The sequence below is a fragment of the Aedes albopictus genome, chromosome 2 (genome assembly GCF_035046485.1).
Source record: "Aedes albopictus strain Foshan chromosome 2, AalbF5, whole genome shotgun sequence".
NCBI lineage: Eukaryota > Metazoa > Arthropoda > Insecta > Diptera > Culicidae > Aedes > Aedes albopictus.
The window spans coordinates 135,230,754-135,246,879 of record NC_085137.1 but is presented as its reverse complement, the minus strand read 5'-3'; the positions used below and the strand labels follow the sequence as shown (position 1 = coordinate 135,246,879).

Sequence of the window (16,126 nt, the reverse complement as noted above, 5' to 3'; positions counted from 1 at the left end):
CCCTATGTTTCGGGCCGGTGTTCGAAATTTCGAAAGTATCTGTCAAATTTGCCGCTTTTCTTTTTCGTTTCGCACTTTTTGTTTACATGCTCCTCTCTGCTGCTGGAACAGGCTGGAACCAAAACGAAGCCATCAGCCGCGAAAGAAACGGTGTGCTTGTTTGCGAATTCCACAAAAGTTGCGCGAATACAGGATCCAAAAGCTCAAAAAAATATCGGCGGAAATGAAACTCGGTGCGAAGGAGGAACCCACAAACAACCCGGCAGCGGAAGGTTCCGACGACGATGAAGAAGAGGACATGGTAAGGATTTCGCTTTTAGAGGCGGGTAACAAAGGGACGCCTCTCATTTGGTTGTATGTTTGTTTCCATTAGCATGACACTTCTAGCATCGGAAGCACTTGCACCGATAACACCTCCAACGGAAGTGAGAGCCATCCGAACAGGAAGAAACGCAGACGTCCGAAAAAGAAACCGCCGAAGGTACCCCGTCCGTTGTTCAAATTTGCGTGAGTACATGATGAGATTGCTTTGGGGGAGTAACGCTCGATAATTTGTTGTGCTGTTCCTCATGTTTTAGGTGTTACGTTAAAGAAGATCACGCTCAACCGCTGTTCGGGTGTCAGTTCAATCACAATCTGAAAAAGGGCGAACTTCCGGTGTTTGCCGCCGTCGGAAGCAATCGCGTTACCATCTATCAGTGTTTGGAGAATGGCAATCTCAAACTGTTGCAGTGCTATTCCGATCCGGATGTAAGTTGTTGGCTTTGTATGACAGGGCTGGGAGCGGTTATCTTTAATGGCAAAATTACTGTGAGAGGTCATGAAAAATGTTTGGTATAATCGAAGACGGCTAATAAAAAGACAGACAGCTCCCACCCTGTTTCAGGCGACATGGTCTAAACGCCCTCAACGATTCACAGGAACATTAAAACATGATTGTGTACGTGTACATGCAAATACGTACACGGAAATGGTAACATCGCATGCACACTCATTCATGATGTTGTTCCCTGAAATCGTTCGTGGCGCTAGTGTGCTTGTAGCTCCCAAAGTATATGGAGCAAGAGGGAAGATGTCTGTCTTGTTATTAGCCGTCTTCGGTATAATATAATTTTCTCACATACCGCTAATAGTTTTCCTAAATTTCTCAATATAGGTATAAAATTTGTGAAATCTTTCTTCGGCAGGTTGACGAAATATTCTACACCTGTGCGTGGTCGCACGAGAGTGAAACCGGGCGCCCGATTCTGGCCGCAGCTGGGCTGCGAGGAGTGATTCGCGTTTTCAGTCCCGCTACGCTGAACACGGCCAAGCATTACATTGGCCACGGCCATGCCATCAACGAGGTAAAGTTCCACCCGAAGGAATACTATCTACTGCTGTCGGCCAGTAAGGACCACTCGTTGCGATTGTGGAACACCAAGACCGACGTTTGCATTGCGGTTTTTGGCGGGGTAGAAGGACATCGGGATGAAGTGCTAAGTGCGGACTTCGACATCCTGGGCTCGCGGATAATGTCCTGTGGGATGGACCATTCGTTGAAGATGTGGCGTCTGGACACGGACACCATGAAGGACGCGATTAGAGGTAGCTACACTTTCAATGTTTCCAAAGCGGTTTATCGGTTTCCGACGGTGAACGAGCATTTTCCGGTTTTCTCGACGAGAGACATCCATCGGAATTACGTCGATTGCGTCAGATGGATGGGAGATTACATTCTGTCAAAGTCTTGCGAGAACACCATCGTCTGCTGGAAGCCAGGTAAGATTGATGACGTGGAAATCAAAAACAATGATACTACTACCACGGTTCTAAGTACGCTGGAGTACAAAGAATGCGATATCTGGTTTATTCGGTTTTCGCTGGATTACTGGCAAAAGTATCTGGCACTGGGCAACCAGAACGGTAGGACTTATCTCTGGGAGCTAGACACGGACGATCCCGTTCATCCGCGGTGCACTCAGCTGTACCATCCCAAGTGTACGACAGCTATTCGGCAGACTTCGTTCTCGAGAAATGGCGATGTGCTGATCTGTGTTTGTGACGATGGAACCGTATGGCGTTGGGACAGGACCTCGTAGATCTCTGGACGTGGTATATGTGAGAGGGGGTATTTTTACTATTTTTCCCATTCACCAATGTGTGTGTATTTATTTTTTAAGAATCGGTTATTAATACAATTGTACAATTAAAACGAAGGGATTTTGTGCTTTGATGTCCGAAAATCATTAGTATCTATTCCAATAACGGACAAACTTCGCGATAAAATCGATTTCGCGACATTGAATTTCCAACGTTAGCGAGAGATTTGTAACTAAAATCGTTAGAAACTATGGATTAGATATAATTATAAATGTTGGTCTAAGTTTTACCAGCCCGGATCAAATCCATACTTGCTTTCCAAGTGCTTATTGGTCCTCGGCTGTGAATCCGGAACAATAGCAAGGTTGTTGAAAATTTCTTTAAGTAGACAAATCCAGGAGCAGAAGATTAAAATGGACGATGAAACCAACACTCGGTGAGGGTTGATAACCGTGTGGACCTGCGCTGGAACCAAGAGGCTGAGAGTGCTGGCTGATCGTGGACGCTCTGGAGATGGATGGCAGAAGTTACACGGGGCGGAGGACGCCTTGAACCAGGAGGAGCTTTGGAGTCTCTATCAACTGAAGTAGCTTGGAACCAGAACCTGGTATCAGAATTAGCTTGGAGCAAGAAGGAATTTGGTAGCTCGGTGGCAAAGGTGGTGCTCGGTAGGCAAGAGGTACACGGTGGCCTGGTAGAGGTCGGGACGCATCGGATCTGAGTGTGTAATGTGGAGGAGTGTTGGATAGGTACATCCCTGAGGTGCATCTCACAGCTCAGTGGAGCTAGGTACCATGCTGAAGATGGGTAATACTTGAATAAGGATAATTGTACACAAGTAAACAAAAATCTGCTGTTCGCGACTAATTCAAAGGGACGTATTTTCAACCAGTAGCTTTGCATTACTGTTCGTAACACCGCACTGCAAGAACTCAATAGACTCACAAAAAGTATTGCATCACCCTGACTCACGTCGATATCTCCAAAACCAGAACACCTACAAAAATGCTACCTTCAGAAAAGGTGTTGATTTTGGGCTTTTGAATAACTTTGTTGAAGACAGCATCTGTGTAAGACCTCAGGTTTTGGAGGTTTCAAGGTATCAGGTATCATAAGGCCGGCTCCAGAGGCACGTTATCCTCCATTTGGGACATTTCAGCCATCGCCATAATAATAGCCTATTTCGTCATCTACCTGAGGGAAAAGGAAGGAAATAAGGATAAGGATGGGGATAAAGACAGGTAGGGAAATAGGAAAAAAAATACCCTGGAAGAGGGTACTAACGCATAAGCGTACCACAATGGGTTCAAACAGCGCATAAAGCGAAAGAGAACCTATAGCTCTTTACCACAGCGTGTTAAGAACAACAGAATGTCCTGAAGATTCAGGTTTCTGAAGTCAGTTTCACTTAATAAGTGTTTACCGAATACTCGGAAACGCAGTTGCGCAAAAACTGGACGGTTAAATATCAAACGATACGAAGTTCCACAATCGCATTCACAACTATCACATACAAATGAATCAGCTTGCTGAATATTCGCCATGTGATAGCTGAGTCGGCAGTGGCCAGTCAATGCTTCGACCAGAGTGCTGCAATTCTGCTTTGACAGATTTGTAAGATACTTCGCCACCCTTGGAGATGACTCAGTACAATACAATTTGGTTTGACGACATGACTCCAAACTATTCCAGTATTATCTGTGTTGAGTGGCAGCCCAAGTATGAATCTGAAGCTTTACCCAACACTTCGATATCGGAATAGCTGGCTCAGGGCCAATGAAGTCATGTGATGCTCCAGTGCGAGCTAACTCATCAGCCAATTCATTTCCAGCGATGCAAGAATGGCCAGGTACCCATACAAGGTGAACAGCGTTTGCTGAATTCAGCCCCTCGATTTGAGTTTGACAAGCGATAACCTAAAGTTGGCCGAAGCAAGTGCTTTAATAACAGCCTGGCTATCTGAACAGAAGTATATTACTTTGCCCATTACGTGCTGCTGATGTGCTGATTGCACTCCGCACATAAGAACAAAGATTTCGGCCTGAAAAACAGTGCAGTGTCTACCAAGTGAGTAAGACTGAAACGTGGACGTGGAAAATGTCCTATATGGGAAATTACAAACAATTGTAAGATTACTTGGAGCAAGGACAATTTTGTCCCAATTCACCAAAAGTGGAAACAACGAGGTGTGTGCTGATGTGCGGTTCACAGGAGTTTCCTCTAGTAGACCGAGTACCCGTAGACGTTAAGTGCAAGAAAGGGGCTGTCCATAAACCACGTGGTCATTTTTTGTGACTTTTCAAACCCCCGCGTGGTCATTAGTCCATACAAAATTTTTTATTTGTCCATACAAAATGGTCATTGGCCGAACCGCCACTCCCCCCCCCCCCCCCCCCCCCCATTGACCACGTGGTTTATGGACAGCCCCAAAGCGCTTCTTGTTTGCCACGCAGAAAAATCTACGGTAAAAATAACCATATTCGACGTTAAGTCAAACGGAATTTGACATCGTTTTAGCCGCAATGAGAATGTATGATTGTTTTTACAATCCTGTATTATTGTTCCTCAATTGGAAATCTGATTGAAATAACAATAGTTTCAAGCTTTTGACGTGGGTTGTCGAGCTTGACATCTACAATATTATGGTAGTTTCAAAAATAGTTTTCTATTACTTTCAATAATATATTCATTGGAAAACAACATGCTTGTTTTATCTCTGGGTTGTCATTATTTATTTAAAAAAAGAGAAAAAAAATCTCACAGAAAAATCAGGGAATCTTCTGATTTATCAAATTTACAACTTTACTAAAACGTCTTATCTTGTAATCCGCATTCCGCACTTATTAAAAGTAATTTCCAATTATGCTTTTCATGTACAACTGCTTTGCATAACTTAAAAACTATCTCTTTTCCAGCATTAGCAAAGTAGTCAATGCTTTGCAAACCAAAACATTCTGCTTTGTTTGACAGAAGTGACCAAGGGATTCATCAGTAAAACATTTAAATCAAATTACTCTGCTTGATTGATTTCATGTTAAATATTGTGGTTTTTACAATCCTATTCGACGCCGAGGGATTGGTCAGTTAAATTGACTTAGAAACAAAATAGAAATAGGGTATTGTACCATTTGGGCAGGTGTACCTATTTTGGGCACTTGCCGCTATAACTAAGTCATTTTCAAACCGATTGATTTGAATTTTTGTACAGAGTTAGATACTGTACGTACCTAACTCTATACAAAATTTCAAATAAATCGGTTTGAAATTGACTTAGTTATAGCGGCAAGTGCCCAAAATAGGTACACCTGCCCAAATGGTACAAGACCCTATGTTATTTTCCACAAGAGTCGCCATAAAACACTGGATTGTTAAATCAAACATAATTTCACATGGATTTTAAATTAGTAAATCTGTTTGAAACTATAAGAATTCACATATTTACAAAAGAATTTAAATGTGTAAATTCAACAAACGTTATTTCAGTTTCAATGTGAACGCTTTTCTGTCCGTGTGAGATGAATGTGTAGTGGGGCAACGTCAAAGAGAACTTCGAGCGGTGCCGTGGGAGTTGAAGAGAACGCTCCAGGCATCGCCATTAAGCACATCCTTTGGAGATGGCCTAATTTTGATTGGATTGTTCTCATTTCACCCTTTTGCCACCACACAAGACATCCATAGGCCAACGTTGGCCGAACAACAGTTGTGTAAATCCATTTGATATACTTGGGTTTCAGACCCCAAGTAGTACCAAAGGTTCACCGGCATTGCCCGAAGGCCATACAAGTTTTCTTGATTCTGAACTCAATGTGAGGTGTCCAGCAAAGCTTGGAATCAAGAATGACTCCAACGTACTTTACCTGTTCAGTCACATCGATTTCAGAATCAAAGAGCAGCAAAGATCGAACGCCATTACGGTTTCGCCTTTCCGTAAAAAAGAACAATAGATGTTTTACTCAGATTTACCGAAAGGCCATATTGGCGACACCAACCCTCAACTACCTGAAGAGCGCTTTGCATCAGGTCGAAAAGGGTGCTGATACACATATCAACTAACAATGTTAGGTAGGCGTCTGCAAAACCATAAGTAGGAAAACCGCTATTATTGAGTTGCCTCAATAGCGTATCTACTACGAGATTCCACAAAATTTGTGATAAGACTCCCCCTTGGGGGCATCCACAAACACTCAATTTTCTAATCGCCGCTTAACGCAATGTCGAGAAGAGATGTCGGTTTTGAGCATTTGATGAATCCAATCGGAAATCATTGGAGATATACCATGACTCCGTGCTTCCAATATGGCATCGAAAGGCACATTGTCAAAGGCACCTAAGATATCTAAGAAAACAGTCAAACAAGATTGCTTTGAGCGAATGCTTTTTCGATATCGTTAACGACCTTGTGTAAAAGAATCACAGTGGACTTACTAGATTGGTAGGCATGTTGGTTCACATGAAGAGACACGTTGGCCAGATGAACATCACGGATGTGATGATCCACAATGCGTTCTAAGCATTTCAGAAGAAAATAGGTCAAACTGATAGGTCTGAAACTCTTTGCTCCTTCATATGACGCACGACCCAGTTTTGGAATGAACTTCATAGTAACATCCCGCCAAGATTTAGGAATACACCCTGTAGCAAAACTGCAAACAAATATTTTTTTCAAAACATGTTTGATATAATCAAATCCCTTCTGAAGCAAAATAGGATAAATTGCATCTGCCCCAGGAGATTTGAAAGGAGCAAAGCTATCAAATGCCCACTCAATCGATTCTATAGTTACAATACTCCGAGCCCGAGCCGAAGCCAGTGAATGATAACTACAAGAAAAGACTTCAGGTTCATGCGAAGATGTAACATCCACACATCCAAGGAAGTGTGTGCTGAATAAGCATTCCAGAACTTCCTGATCAGAAGAAGGCAGATCACCATTTGGTAAACGAAGTTCGTTCACTCGGAAATCCTTAGATTTTGCAAGGATTTTGTTTAACCGACTGAATTCACTAAAATTGGAAACATTTGTTCAAAGGTTTTTCCAGCGGGATCGTTCAGCAGACCGGAGAGCTTTCCTGTAGGCCTTGCGAGCCGACCTGAAAGCCTCCGAACCAGCCGAACGTCGTCTGTTCCAACTCTTTCTACATTGTTTCCTGAGTTTCGCCAGATCAGAGTTCCACCAAGGAGTTCCTCTTGTGATCTTCACAGACCGTAGAGGGCATGCTTCTTCAAAAGCTTCCATGATGAAGGTCGATGTAGTATCAACGGCATTATCTAACTCACTTGGAGTGTCAATGGATGGTGAATATCCATGAAATTTGGCCGGAACCAAATCAGTAAAAAGATTCCAGTTTGTTGACCGGGGATTCCTGAAAGAAACGCAATGTTTGGGAAGTAACATATACACTGACCCCACACGTATGAATCATCTAAGGGTTTTTGCATCATAAAAATAATAATAATATTACAGAAGAAAATAAACCATATATTTCAAGGTAGTCAAAACCAAACAGTAGGAGTATGTCTATACTTCTAATTCGTGAACACTTTGCTAGTTGAATTTAATGGAAAACGTTAAAATTTTGACTTTCTAGAAGAATGCCGGAAACCACAGTTTATGAATCAGCAGAATACTTGCCCACACATATGAATCAGTTTATACACTATTTATGAATCATCGAATTTTTGGTAAATCTCGTAAAGCTCATGACACCATACGCCTCAATGGCTATAGAATCATCATCCCAGAACACATCATAGACATCTGCCAAAAATCTGAATCAATTTCAGGCAGGTGTGTCTACTTTTAAAATGAATAAAACTTCAACATGGTATTCTCACATTCAATTGGCATGGGCCTGAATACTTTACATGTACCAAAAGGTATCGCAAAATTGGTATGGAAGAGGTTTAAGGGCTATTTAAAGTCAATTAATGAAGATAGGCATCCAGATATGTTATTCATCGTTGCTTGCTATTATCTTGTGGTGTTATGTAGCGTTACATAAGGCTCAAATGAATAAGACAGTGAATTGGCTTCTTTAACGGTGTTGAGATAATTTAATATTCTAAATCTGCATGTCAAAATGAGCCGAAATCCAAATTTTCATGAATTTTGGAGCCCGGGAACCTATTCAAAAATCAATTTGAAGTTTGTATGGGAGCGATTTCTCGCCTCACCCCTCGTCGCAGTTTGTACTGGGCGGAGCTGTCAAGCAGTTGCCCAGCTGTCAAAAGGTGATTTCAAAAAATATCTTTGAAATTGATTTAAGGTACCAAAATAAAGTTCTAAAAATCTGAAAAAAATCATAGTGGCTCAGAAAAAGGTGCTCTTTCGTATGAAATCAAAAAATCAATATATTTTTCAAAATTTAAAAACCCAATTCATCAAAAATCTCATTTAGACCCAAGTTGAGGCCACCAACCAAGAATGCATTCACTCACCTGGAAATCATTTAACTCAAGCAAGCGTCTATAACTCAGTTCAAAAGCTTGTTACTATAATGTGATGTTCAGCAAACTTGTGAGGTAGTGTTTTTCCTATAATTATCACCAAGGACGGCATATTATAACTTTTATATTTACGGCGTAAAAGTGTTGGTACCACCTACTGTTAATAAACGATTCAATTTTTTGATCATTTAGTATGAATAGATAATCCTAGCATTCTCACGCCGTAGATATGGGAGTTAGAACATGGTGTCCTTGGTGATAATAGAACAGATAGGTGAAGTACTAGATTTGTAGTAATGAGCTGAATTTTAGTATGGTGAGAAGGTCAATTCTCCGTTTGTGCAATGAAAAGGTGCAAAAAGCGTGGGTATTATGGTTCCTTGCCTAATTTGATGCTGTTTGAGCAAAACTTTGGGTAACAGTGTTGTTGTTTTTTTCCATTTCTTGCAACATAAACAACATAGTTATCCAAAGTTTTGCTCAAACAGCATCAAATTAGGCAAGGAATCATAATACCCACGCTTTTTGCACCATTTCATTGCAGAAACGGAGAATTGACCTTCTCACCATACAAAAATTCAGCTCATTACTACAAATCTTGTACTACACCGAACGTGCCCCATTATGTTGGAAAACACTACCCTATACAAGTTCACCGAACATCACATTGTAGTAACAAGCTTCTGTACTGAGTTATAGACAAATGAATTTAAGATTGCCAGGTGAGAGAAAGCATACTTTCTACCAACATGTTTTCAAATTCCGTTTTGTACTATCTCATCACATATATTTTAGTCAGCGTAGCCCCAAAATATACAAAATCCTGTGCTTTGGACCAATGATCGTTCCTGATACGCTCTCCTTCAAGTGTTCGGGAGCGATAACATCATACAAAATCAAGCCAAACATGTCTAAAGGTCCTATCTGCAGAAGAGACGCTCTCTTTGGTTTCCCTCTCTTTCGTTAATATCTCAGCTGTTTATTTGTATTATGATTGTCTCCTTGCATTGAACGATGGTCAAAACAATCGTCTTTTGATTTGTACTGCAAAATTAGTTGAAAAGTGTACCATTACATTGCAATAATTGAAAGAGAAAGTAAACAAAGAGAGCCTCTCAAATGCAGATAGGACCTATTGAAATGGCATCGAATCTGTCGAAAGTCATCCAGGTTCTATAAGATGCAGATCATTTCTTACAAAAATAGAACCCCTGGTGAAATATATGAACAACTTGCAAAATTTCAGCCGATTTCCACCTGATTCATAAATTGTGCCATACCCGTTTATTCTCCACAATTTATGAATCAGGTGTTTTGCTCAATTTTTATGTGAAGTCGCCATTCTACAGCACTTTGCCTTCCTAAACATGCTGATTTAACATGTTACAGTAAGTTACTGCTCGATTTTCCCTCAAAAAGCTGTACAGAAACGTCTAAATCGTTATTTTTTTCTAATCGACAACAGGCGTACGTCTTGCAAAAGCGACCAAAAAATGGCAACAATGACAGCATAAAAATCACGCCAATAATTTTCGTTTATTTCGGAAACAAAATCGGATTCCGCGCTGTAACAACTGTTGTGATGTTCGATATACACATGGATTTGTCCAACAAAAATACTTTTTAGATGTTTTGTGACAAGTTACCTTTTGATTTTGTTATTTTGAGCAAGCTGATTCATAAACTGTGGGTGATTCATCGGTGTGGGGTCACTGTAAATGTTCAAAAAAGATGTAGCGATGGTCAGATAAAAATTCTTTATATGACACATGCCAATTGGCATCTTTAACGGTGTTGAGATAATTACATATTCAGAATCTGCATGCAAAACTGAGCCGAAATCCAAATTTTCATGAATTTTGGTGCTCGGGAACCTATTTAAAAATCAGTTTGAAGTTTGTATGGGAGCGATTTGTCGAATCACCTCTCGTCGCATTTTGTACTGGGTGGAGCTGTCAAGCAGTTGCTCAGCTGTCAAAAGGTGATTTCGAAAAATCTATTTGAAATTGATTTTAGGTACCAAAATAAAGTTCAAAAAATCTGAAAATCATAGTGGTTCAGAAAAAGGTGCTCTTTCGTATAAAACCAAAAAACTAATACATTTTTCTTAATTTAAAAACCCAATTGGTCAGTTCGTGACTAATTCTACTAGAGCAAAGCAACACTTGCTCTCTAGCAGATACCATGAAGGTTGGGCGGTTGCCTAGGTTAAGTAATGCAAGATCTGTACAAGCCTACTATGATTGATAATGCGCCGGACGCATGGCTCCTACTCATTCCGACAGTTTCTTCAACCGGAAATATTTTGAATAACCTGGAAATATCAGGGAATTTCATTTTCATAATTGAGTCGAATCTCTGTAGGGTTCATTCAAATATTACGTAACGCAAAATTTCCCAATTTTAGACCCCCTTTCTCACCCCACGTATCAACTTTTGTATGGGGAATTTTGGAATGTTGTATGAAGCGTAACATATCGCTAGATCCTCTCCCTCTCATTTTGGCGTAAGGTGGTATTTGAACGAAACCGTACCATGACGCCGATGGTGGTGATTCGATTGTCATCTCAGTTTGATAAAAAAAAACCGTTCGAAAGAAGTTTATAAGTTCCAGGTACTGAGGACACACTGTTGCAACTCGTGTGCGCGACACTGGGGCGTTCATGTATCACCAAGGAAAGAGTTTCGAACATCGTCCTTGTTCATCCACTAACACACGCGCACACGCACATTCACGTTCCACCACATTTCCACCCCGTGTCCCAACATAACAGCGCATGCAACAAACCCAACAAGCTTATGCGACTCTTTTATGTGTATTCAGCGCACCGCATTTCCAGATAAACAAACGCAGCGCGTGGATATGCTCCGCGAAAACTTCCTTTAAATTCGTGCAAAATCCGTCCGGAATCGAACGAAATCGTTGTGAATCGGCGCGCGGTGAGCTTGGCCGTAGTGTGTGATCGTCGGTTGAAAGTGGTTTTGGAGAAAAGTTGCAGAAAATCGTGTGCAGACTTGCTGTCGCCATCACTTTCCGAGGGTTAGTGTCGGGTCGGGGTTTGCCTTTACGACACGCAGTGAACACCGCGGTGTTGTGGTAGTGGTTTTCACGCGGGGGTGTGGTGTAAAATGCACAAAGTAGATGAAAGGGTGCGATTGGTGGAGTAGTGCGGTGATTTGTTATCCAGTAGGGTAATTCATGTATTTTGGACAGACTGAGGTCAACGTTGGAAAAATCGTCCCCTAGGTTCCTTAGAAAGGAATTGATTATTTTGCAAAGTTACTATTACGCTTATAATATGATTGTACTTTGAGTTCCTGGTGATAAAAAGCTTAACGAACGCATTTTAAGCTGAGAAAATCACAATTTTCAATCGCCTGTTAGAATTGCATTTTGGACATCGAATATATGTTTTGGACACCCTCAGGTATATATAATTTGGACAGGGCAATTATCACCATGTTTAGCCATGAATACTGCTTTATCATGAAAGTAGCATAAATTAACAAATATGTTCTTGTGAATAATAATGTTTCTCCGCTTAACAGGCATCTATTTTGATAACTGTTACAGTTTTTGTTAAAATCGAGGAAATATCGCCAGAACCACATAATACGCCACCAAGTATGCAATCGCAAAGCATCCCCATGTATTTCGTCAGATGACCAAAATATATTTACTGAAGAAAACTTGTAATGTATTTTGGACACCACCTATTTTAGGCGTTCTAGATGAATGCTAAGAGATTGGCTGGCCAATGCTTCTTTATTGAACAGTTTTCATTGCAATAAGGCTTTTATATTTCTTACAATTATCAATTCAACGATTTTGAGGTGAACATTGTATGTGACTGAAGTGTATGTCGTCTTGCATACCTGTGCATTTGAGGGGTTTTATTGAGGGATTCGCACAAAATTGCACGCGGCCTATCGCTTCCGAAAGGTACAGCCGCGGTTTTCACTCCCTGTTTACTTCATCCTTATGGGAAATAACATTGCGGCGTTTCCTACGGTGCGGCTGTTCCTTTCGAAAACGATAGACCGCGTGAACTTTTGTGCAAAGCCCCTTTTTGAAACATTTCAACGGCCGCGCGGTGTTTACGTTTCAAGAAATCTGACAATAGTAAAACATTTTACATTTTCGATAATTTTGAAGTAAATTCTTACTTGTTAGGGCCTGTCCATAAACTACGTAGACTGTAAGGGAGGGGCGCGGGGGGGGGGGGGGGGGGGGGGGGGGGGGTGGTCTCGCGAAAGTCTACGCTCCATACAAATTTTGAAAATTTTGTAAGATCAAAAGTCTACGAGGGGGAGGGGGGGTCTGAGATGACCGAAAAAAAAATATACATAGTTTATGGACAGCGCCTTAAGGACAGACTTGTTAGATTCCCAACATGGCCGCCACAATGACCGACTTTGGCACCTACTCACGATTTCGAGGGCACAAATCTCTTCGTAAACAAAACCAGCGCACCTGAGCTTCTCATTTTAAGCTAATTACAAGTGAGCAAGATCAGAATAATAAAATGCATTGTTGTTTAAAGCTTGCGTCTTGAGATTTGTGTGTCTGATTGGAGCTGGATTTCAAGACGTTTGTCCTTAAGCGTATTTTCAACGTACTCTCTCATACCCAGTAAACCATTCCTATGGTCGCCAAACCCTACGTCTCTCCGGAACCACCAAGAAGGTATTGCTTCAGAGAGGGGCTAGTGCACATCGCACCCTCAAGGTTAGCTGCGTAGCCTAGCAGCAACAAACATCGATGACTCGCTCTGGAGAGTCCATCACGGTAACATGCTGGCGCTTAGCCAGTTTCCCGAGTGGTCCTCGCCACTCCATTTGTCCTCGGAAGGCGGGCAGGGTCAACCCCGCCCGCGCCCAACTGCTTTGCAGACATCAGAAATTGATGCCCACGTGCAACCCGATCTGACCTGCTGAAAGAAAGGGTATCACTACCCTTCAGGCCCTATCAGCTGCACCAAAAGGTTGCTGACAGCAGGGTCTCCACCTGCCCCGACCCTTGCCGGGGACCCCTTTCCACCCACGGGCTCGGATCCAACCCAGTAGACCGACGCCACTACAGCACCGCTACCGGGACTGGCTGGCGCTTAGCCAGTTTCCCGAGTGGTCCTCGCCACTCCATTTGTCCTCGGAAGGCGGGCAGGGTCAACCCCGCCCGCGCCCAACTGCTTTGCAGACATCAGAAATTGATGCCCACGTGCATCCCGATCTGACCTGCTGAAAGAAAGGGTATCACTACCCTTCAGGCTCTATCAGCTGCACCAAAAGGTTGCTGACAGCAGGGTCTCCACCTGCCCCGACCCTTGCCGGGGACCCCTTTCCACCCACGGGCTCGGATCCAACCCAGTAGACCGACGCCACTACAGCACCGCTACCGGGACTTCCTCTCCGTGGCCACTTAATCGCTGTAAGGGTCGATCTCGACCGCAGGGCACCGGTATGACCTACGAAGCCGACTCCGAACCCCTGGACCACCTCTTGTACTGCATCTGGACTAGCCACTCTCCGAGTCCACGCGCCACCTCCTCTAGCTCCCAGACGATATGGGTGATAGCCGTTGAAACGGCGTTTCAGCCAAACGCATCCCTACACATCCTCTGGACCAAGTTGTCCGGGTTTGTGTCCTCCCCGCATGTGGCAAGCATGCGGTCACGCATTGTGCGGAAACGCGGGCACACGAACAGAACGTGTTCCGCCGTTTCCTCTAAACCATTGCACACTGGCCATTCGGGAGAATCCGCATGCCCGAAACGGTGTAGATACTGTCGGAAGCAACCATGACCTGTAAGGACCTGTGTCAGGTCGAATGTAACTTCCCCATGGCGCCTATTAATCCAACTATCTACTCTCGGCATCAACCTATGGGTCCACCTTCCTTTGGTGGAACTGTCCCACGCGCGCTGCCATTTGACCATAGAGGCCATCCTGGCAGTCCTGCGTATGCCTCTTCTGCCGCGCATTTCGAAGCACTCCATGTCCTCACTGATAAGAATGCTGATAGGCACCATACCAGTAATGCCGCAGAGAGCAAATATACTATATTAACAATATAGGTCACTTCATGTTTTTACATACAACGACATGGAGACACCGTTAGCGAATGATTTCAGCACCACCTGTTGTCAGAAAAAGTCAATAAATGTATTTTGATCAGTTTTAGTTTACCGTACAATGCGACATTTCTTGAAAAAGATCTTAGGGATGTTGAAGTTTTTTGTTCCCAAATAATCGATTAATATATAATCGATTTAAAATATACGCCAACAAAACAAAATTCCATTAGATGACATCTAGGAATACATCTATAGAAGAATTTGAATGCTCCCTCATTGTAACGACACCGAAATCGTTTAACATCATAATTTTAATTTTCCATCCTCAAAGTTAACTTATATTTTTCCCTGGTGGTTGTTATTTTCTTTTGACAATGGCTTTTAATATCATCATTCTTGATGCCCATGCTGACATTCATCGGATTAAAGCTCCTCTATTTGATCGTATAATGTGTTGTAGACGCATCTGGAAGAGAATTTACTTTTCTGTACAGAAATGGCTCGTTTGTATTTCTATGGAGCAGTGAAAAAAGTTAACTTTACCAATGCTGCGCCTTGATGGAGTCGTACTTTTGACAGTGTTTAAACACCGACGAACCGACGTGACAGTCAGTGGCGATCCAAAACTGTCCCCCCCTAATTTAACGGTCGACCAGCGAAGCGAGCGATCGCTTCTGTCAAATCAGCACAGACGCGAACCGTTTCCTATATGAACACACGGGGGTTTGGTGTCGAGCTATCAAATCATCGCGAGCCGTTGTAGAGGTGGCGATAGTGTTCGGCTATTTTTCATCATGGCGTCGCGGACAACAAATTTAAATTTATTTGTTCTAGCTGTCACGTCGGTTCGTCGGTGGTTTAAATACCCTATTGTTGTTGTTCAAAATACTGTACTTTTCCTAGTCATACCAGGACTTTACCACAGACAAACAGACGTAACACTTGCGAAATTTCCATCGACCACGCTTTTAACGATCATTTTAAATTTTTATAGTTGTGGATTTCACGACCAGAGGCGCGCGCATCGTTTTTCTATGCGTTTGGCGTTTCACACTAGCGCCTTCTGTTGACGATATGACACAACACAGTGATTCGTGCAACTTTTCCGCCAGGTGATGGTAGTGTGAACTGAGCGATGGATTTCCATGAAAATCGTTGAAGCTGTTACGTCTGTTTGTCTGTGACTTTACCAAGAGATCATTCAACTATTGATCATATTTCTTGGTAGTTTGGAAAATCGATCGTTGCAGCTAGACCCTACGGGCTATGGAAGGTACGAAACGTGAGAAATTATATTTGCATGTCGCAATTTGGATCGGATATGTGGTTTTCAGACTCGTGGAGCTCGATAACGCGTTAAATGCCCAACAAACATTTTTGTTGTACAAGAGTGGAACAAACTTCTCCTAAGCAAACTTTAGCTTAACCCGGGAGTGGTCGCGTCGTGTACTGAGTACACGCACCATGAAAAATGCACGCATGTGGTACACAGCGTCAGCGCGGCGTCGCTGCAGGTAATCAAA

General features: G+C 42.5%; 3 protein-coding genes across 10 annotated transcripts in view; all 3 read left to right on the top strand.

Annotated features, from left to right (window-relative positions):
• LOC109417649 (uncharacterized) overlaps positions 1 to 16,126 on the top strand; it is a 696,771-nt gene that overhangs the window by 249,752 nt on the left and 430,893 nt on the right. The window lies entirely within an intron of this gene.
• LOC109417653 (polycomb protein eed-B) lies at positions 113 to 2,198 on the top strand. The gene is made up of 4 exons (XM_019691706.4): positions 113 to 301; positions 374 to 507; positions 579 to 750; positions 1,188 to 2,198. Exons 1-4 carry the CDS (start codon positions 224 to 226, stop codon positions 2,079 to 2,081), a joined length of 1,278 nt encoding a protein of 425 aa, XP_019547251.1. The 5' UTR covers positions 113 to 223; the 3' UTR covers positions 2,082 to 2,198.
• LOC109417651 (protein mothers against dpp) overlaps positions 11,345 to 16,126 on the top strand; it is a 137,085-nt gene continuing 132,303 nt past the window's right edge. For 2 of the 4 annotated variants that reach the window (XM_029853487.2, XM_029853486.2), the window contains exon 1: positions 11,345 to 11,569. The gene's annotated coding sequence lies outside the window, so the exon portion shown is untranslated. The remainder of the gene's footprint in view (positions 11,570 to 16,126) is intronic. The other 2 variants (XM_029853489.2, XM_062850483.1) reach the window with 2 other exon arrangements.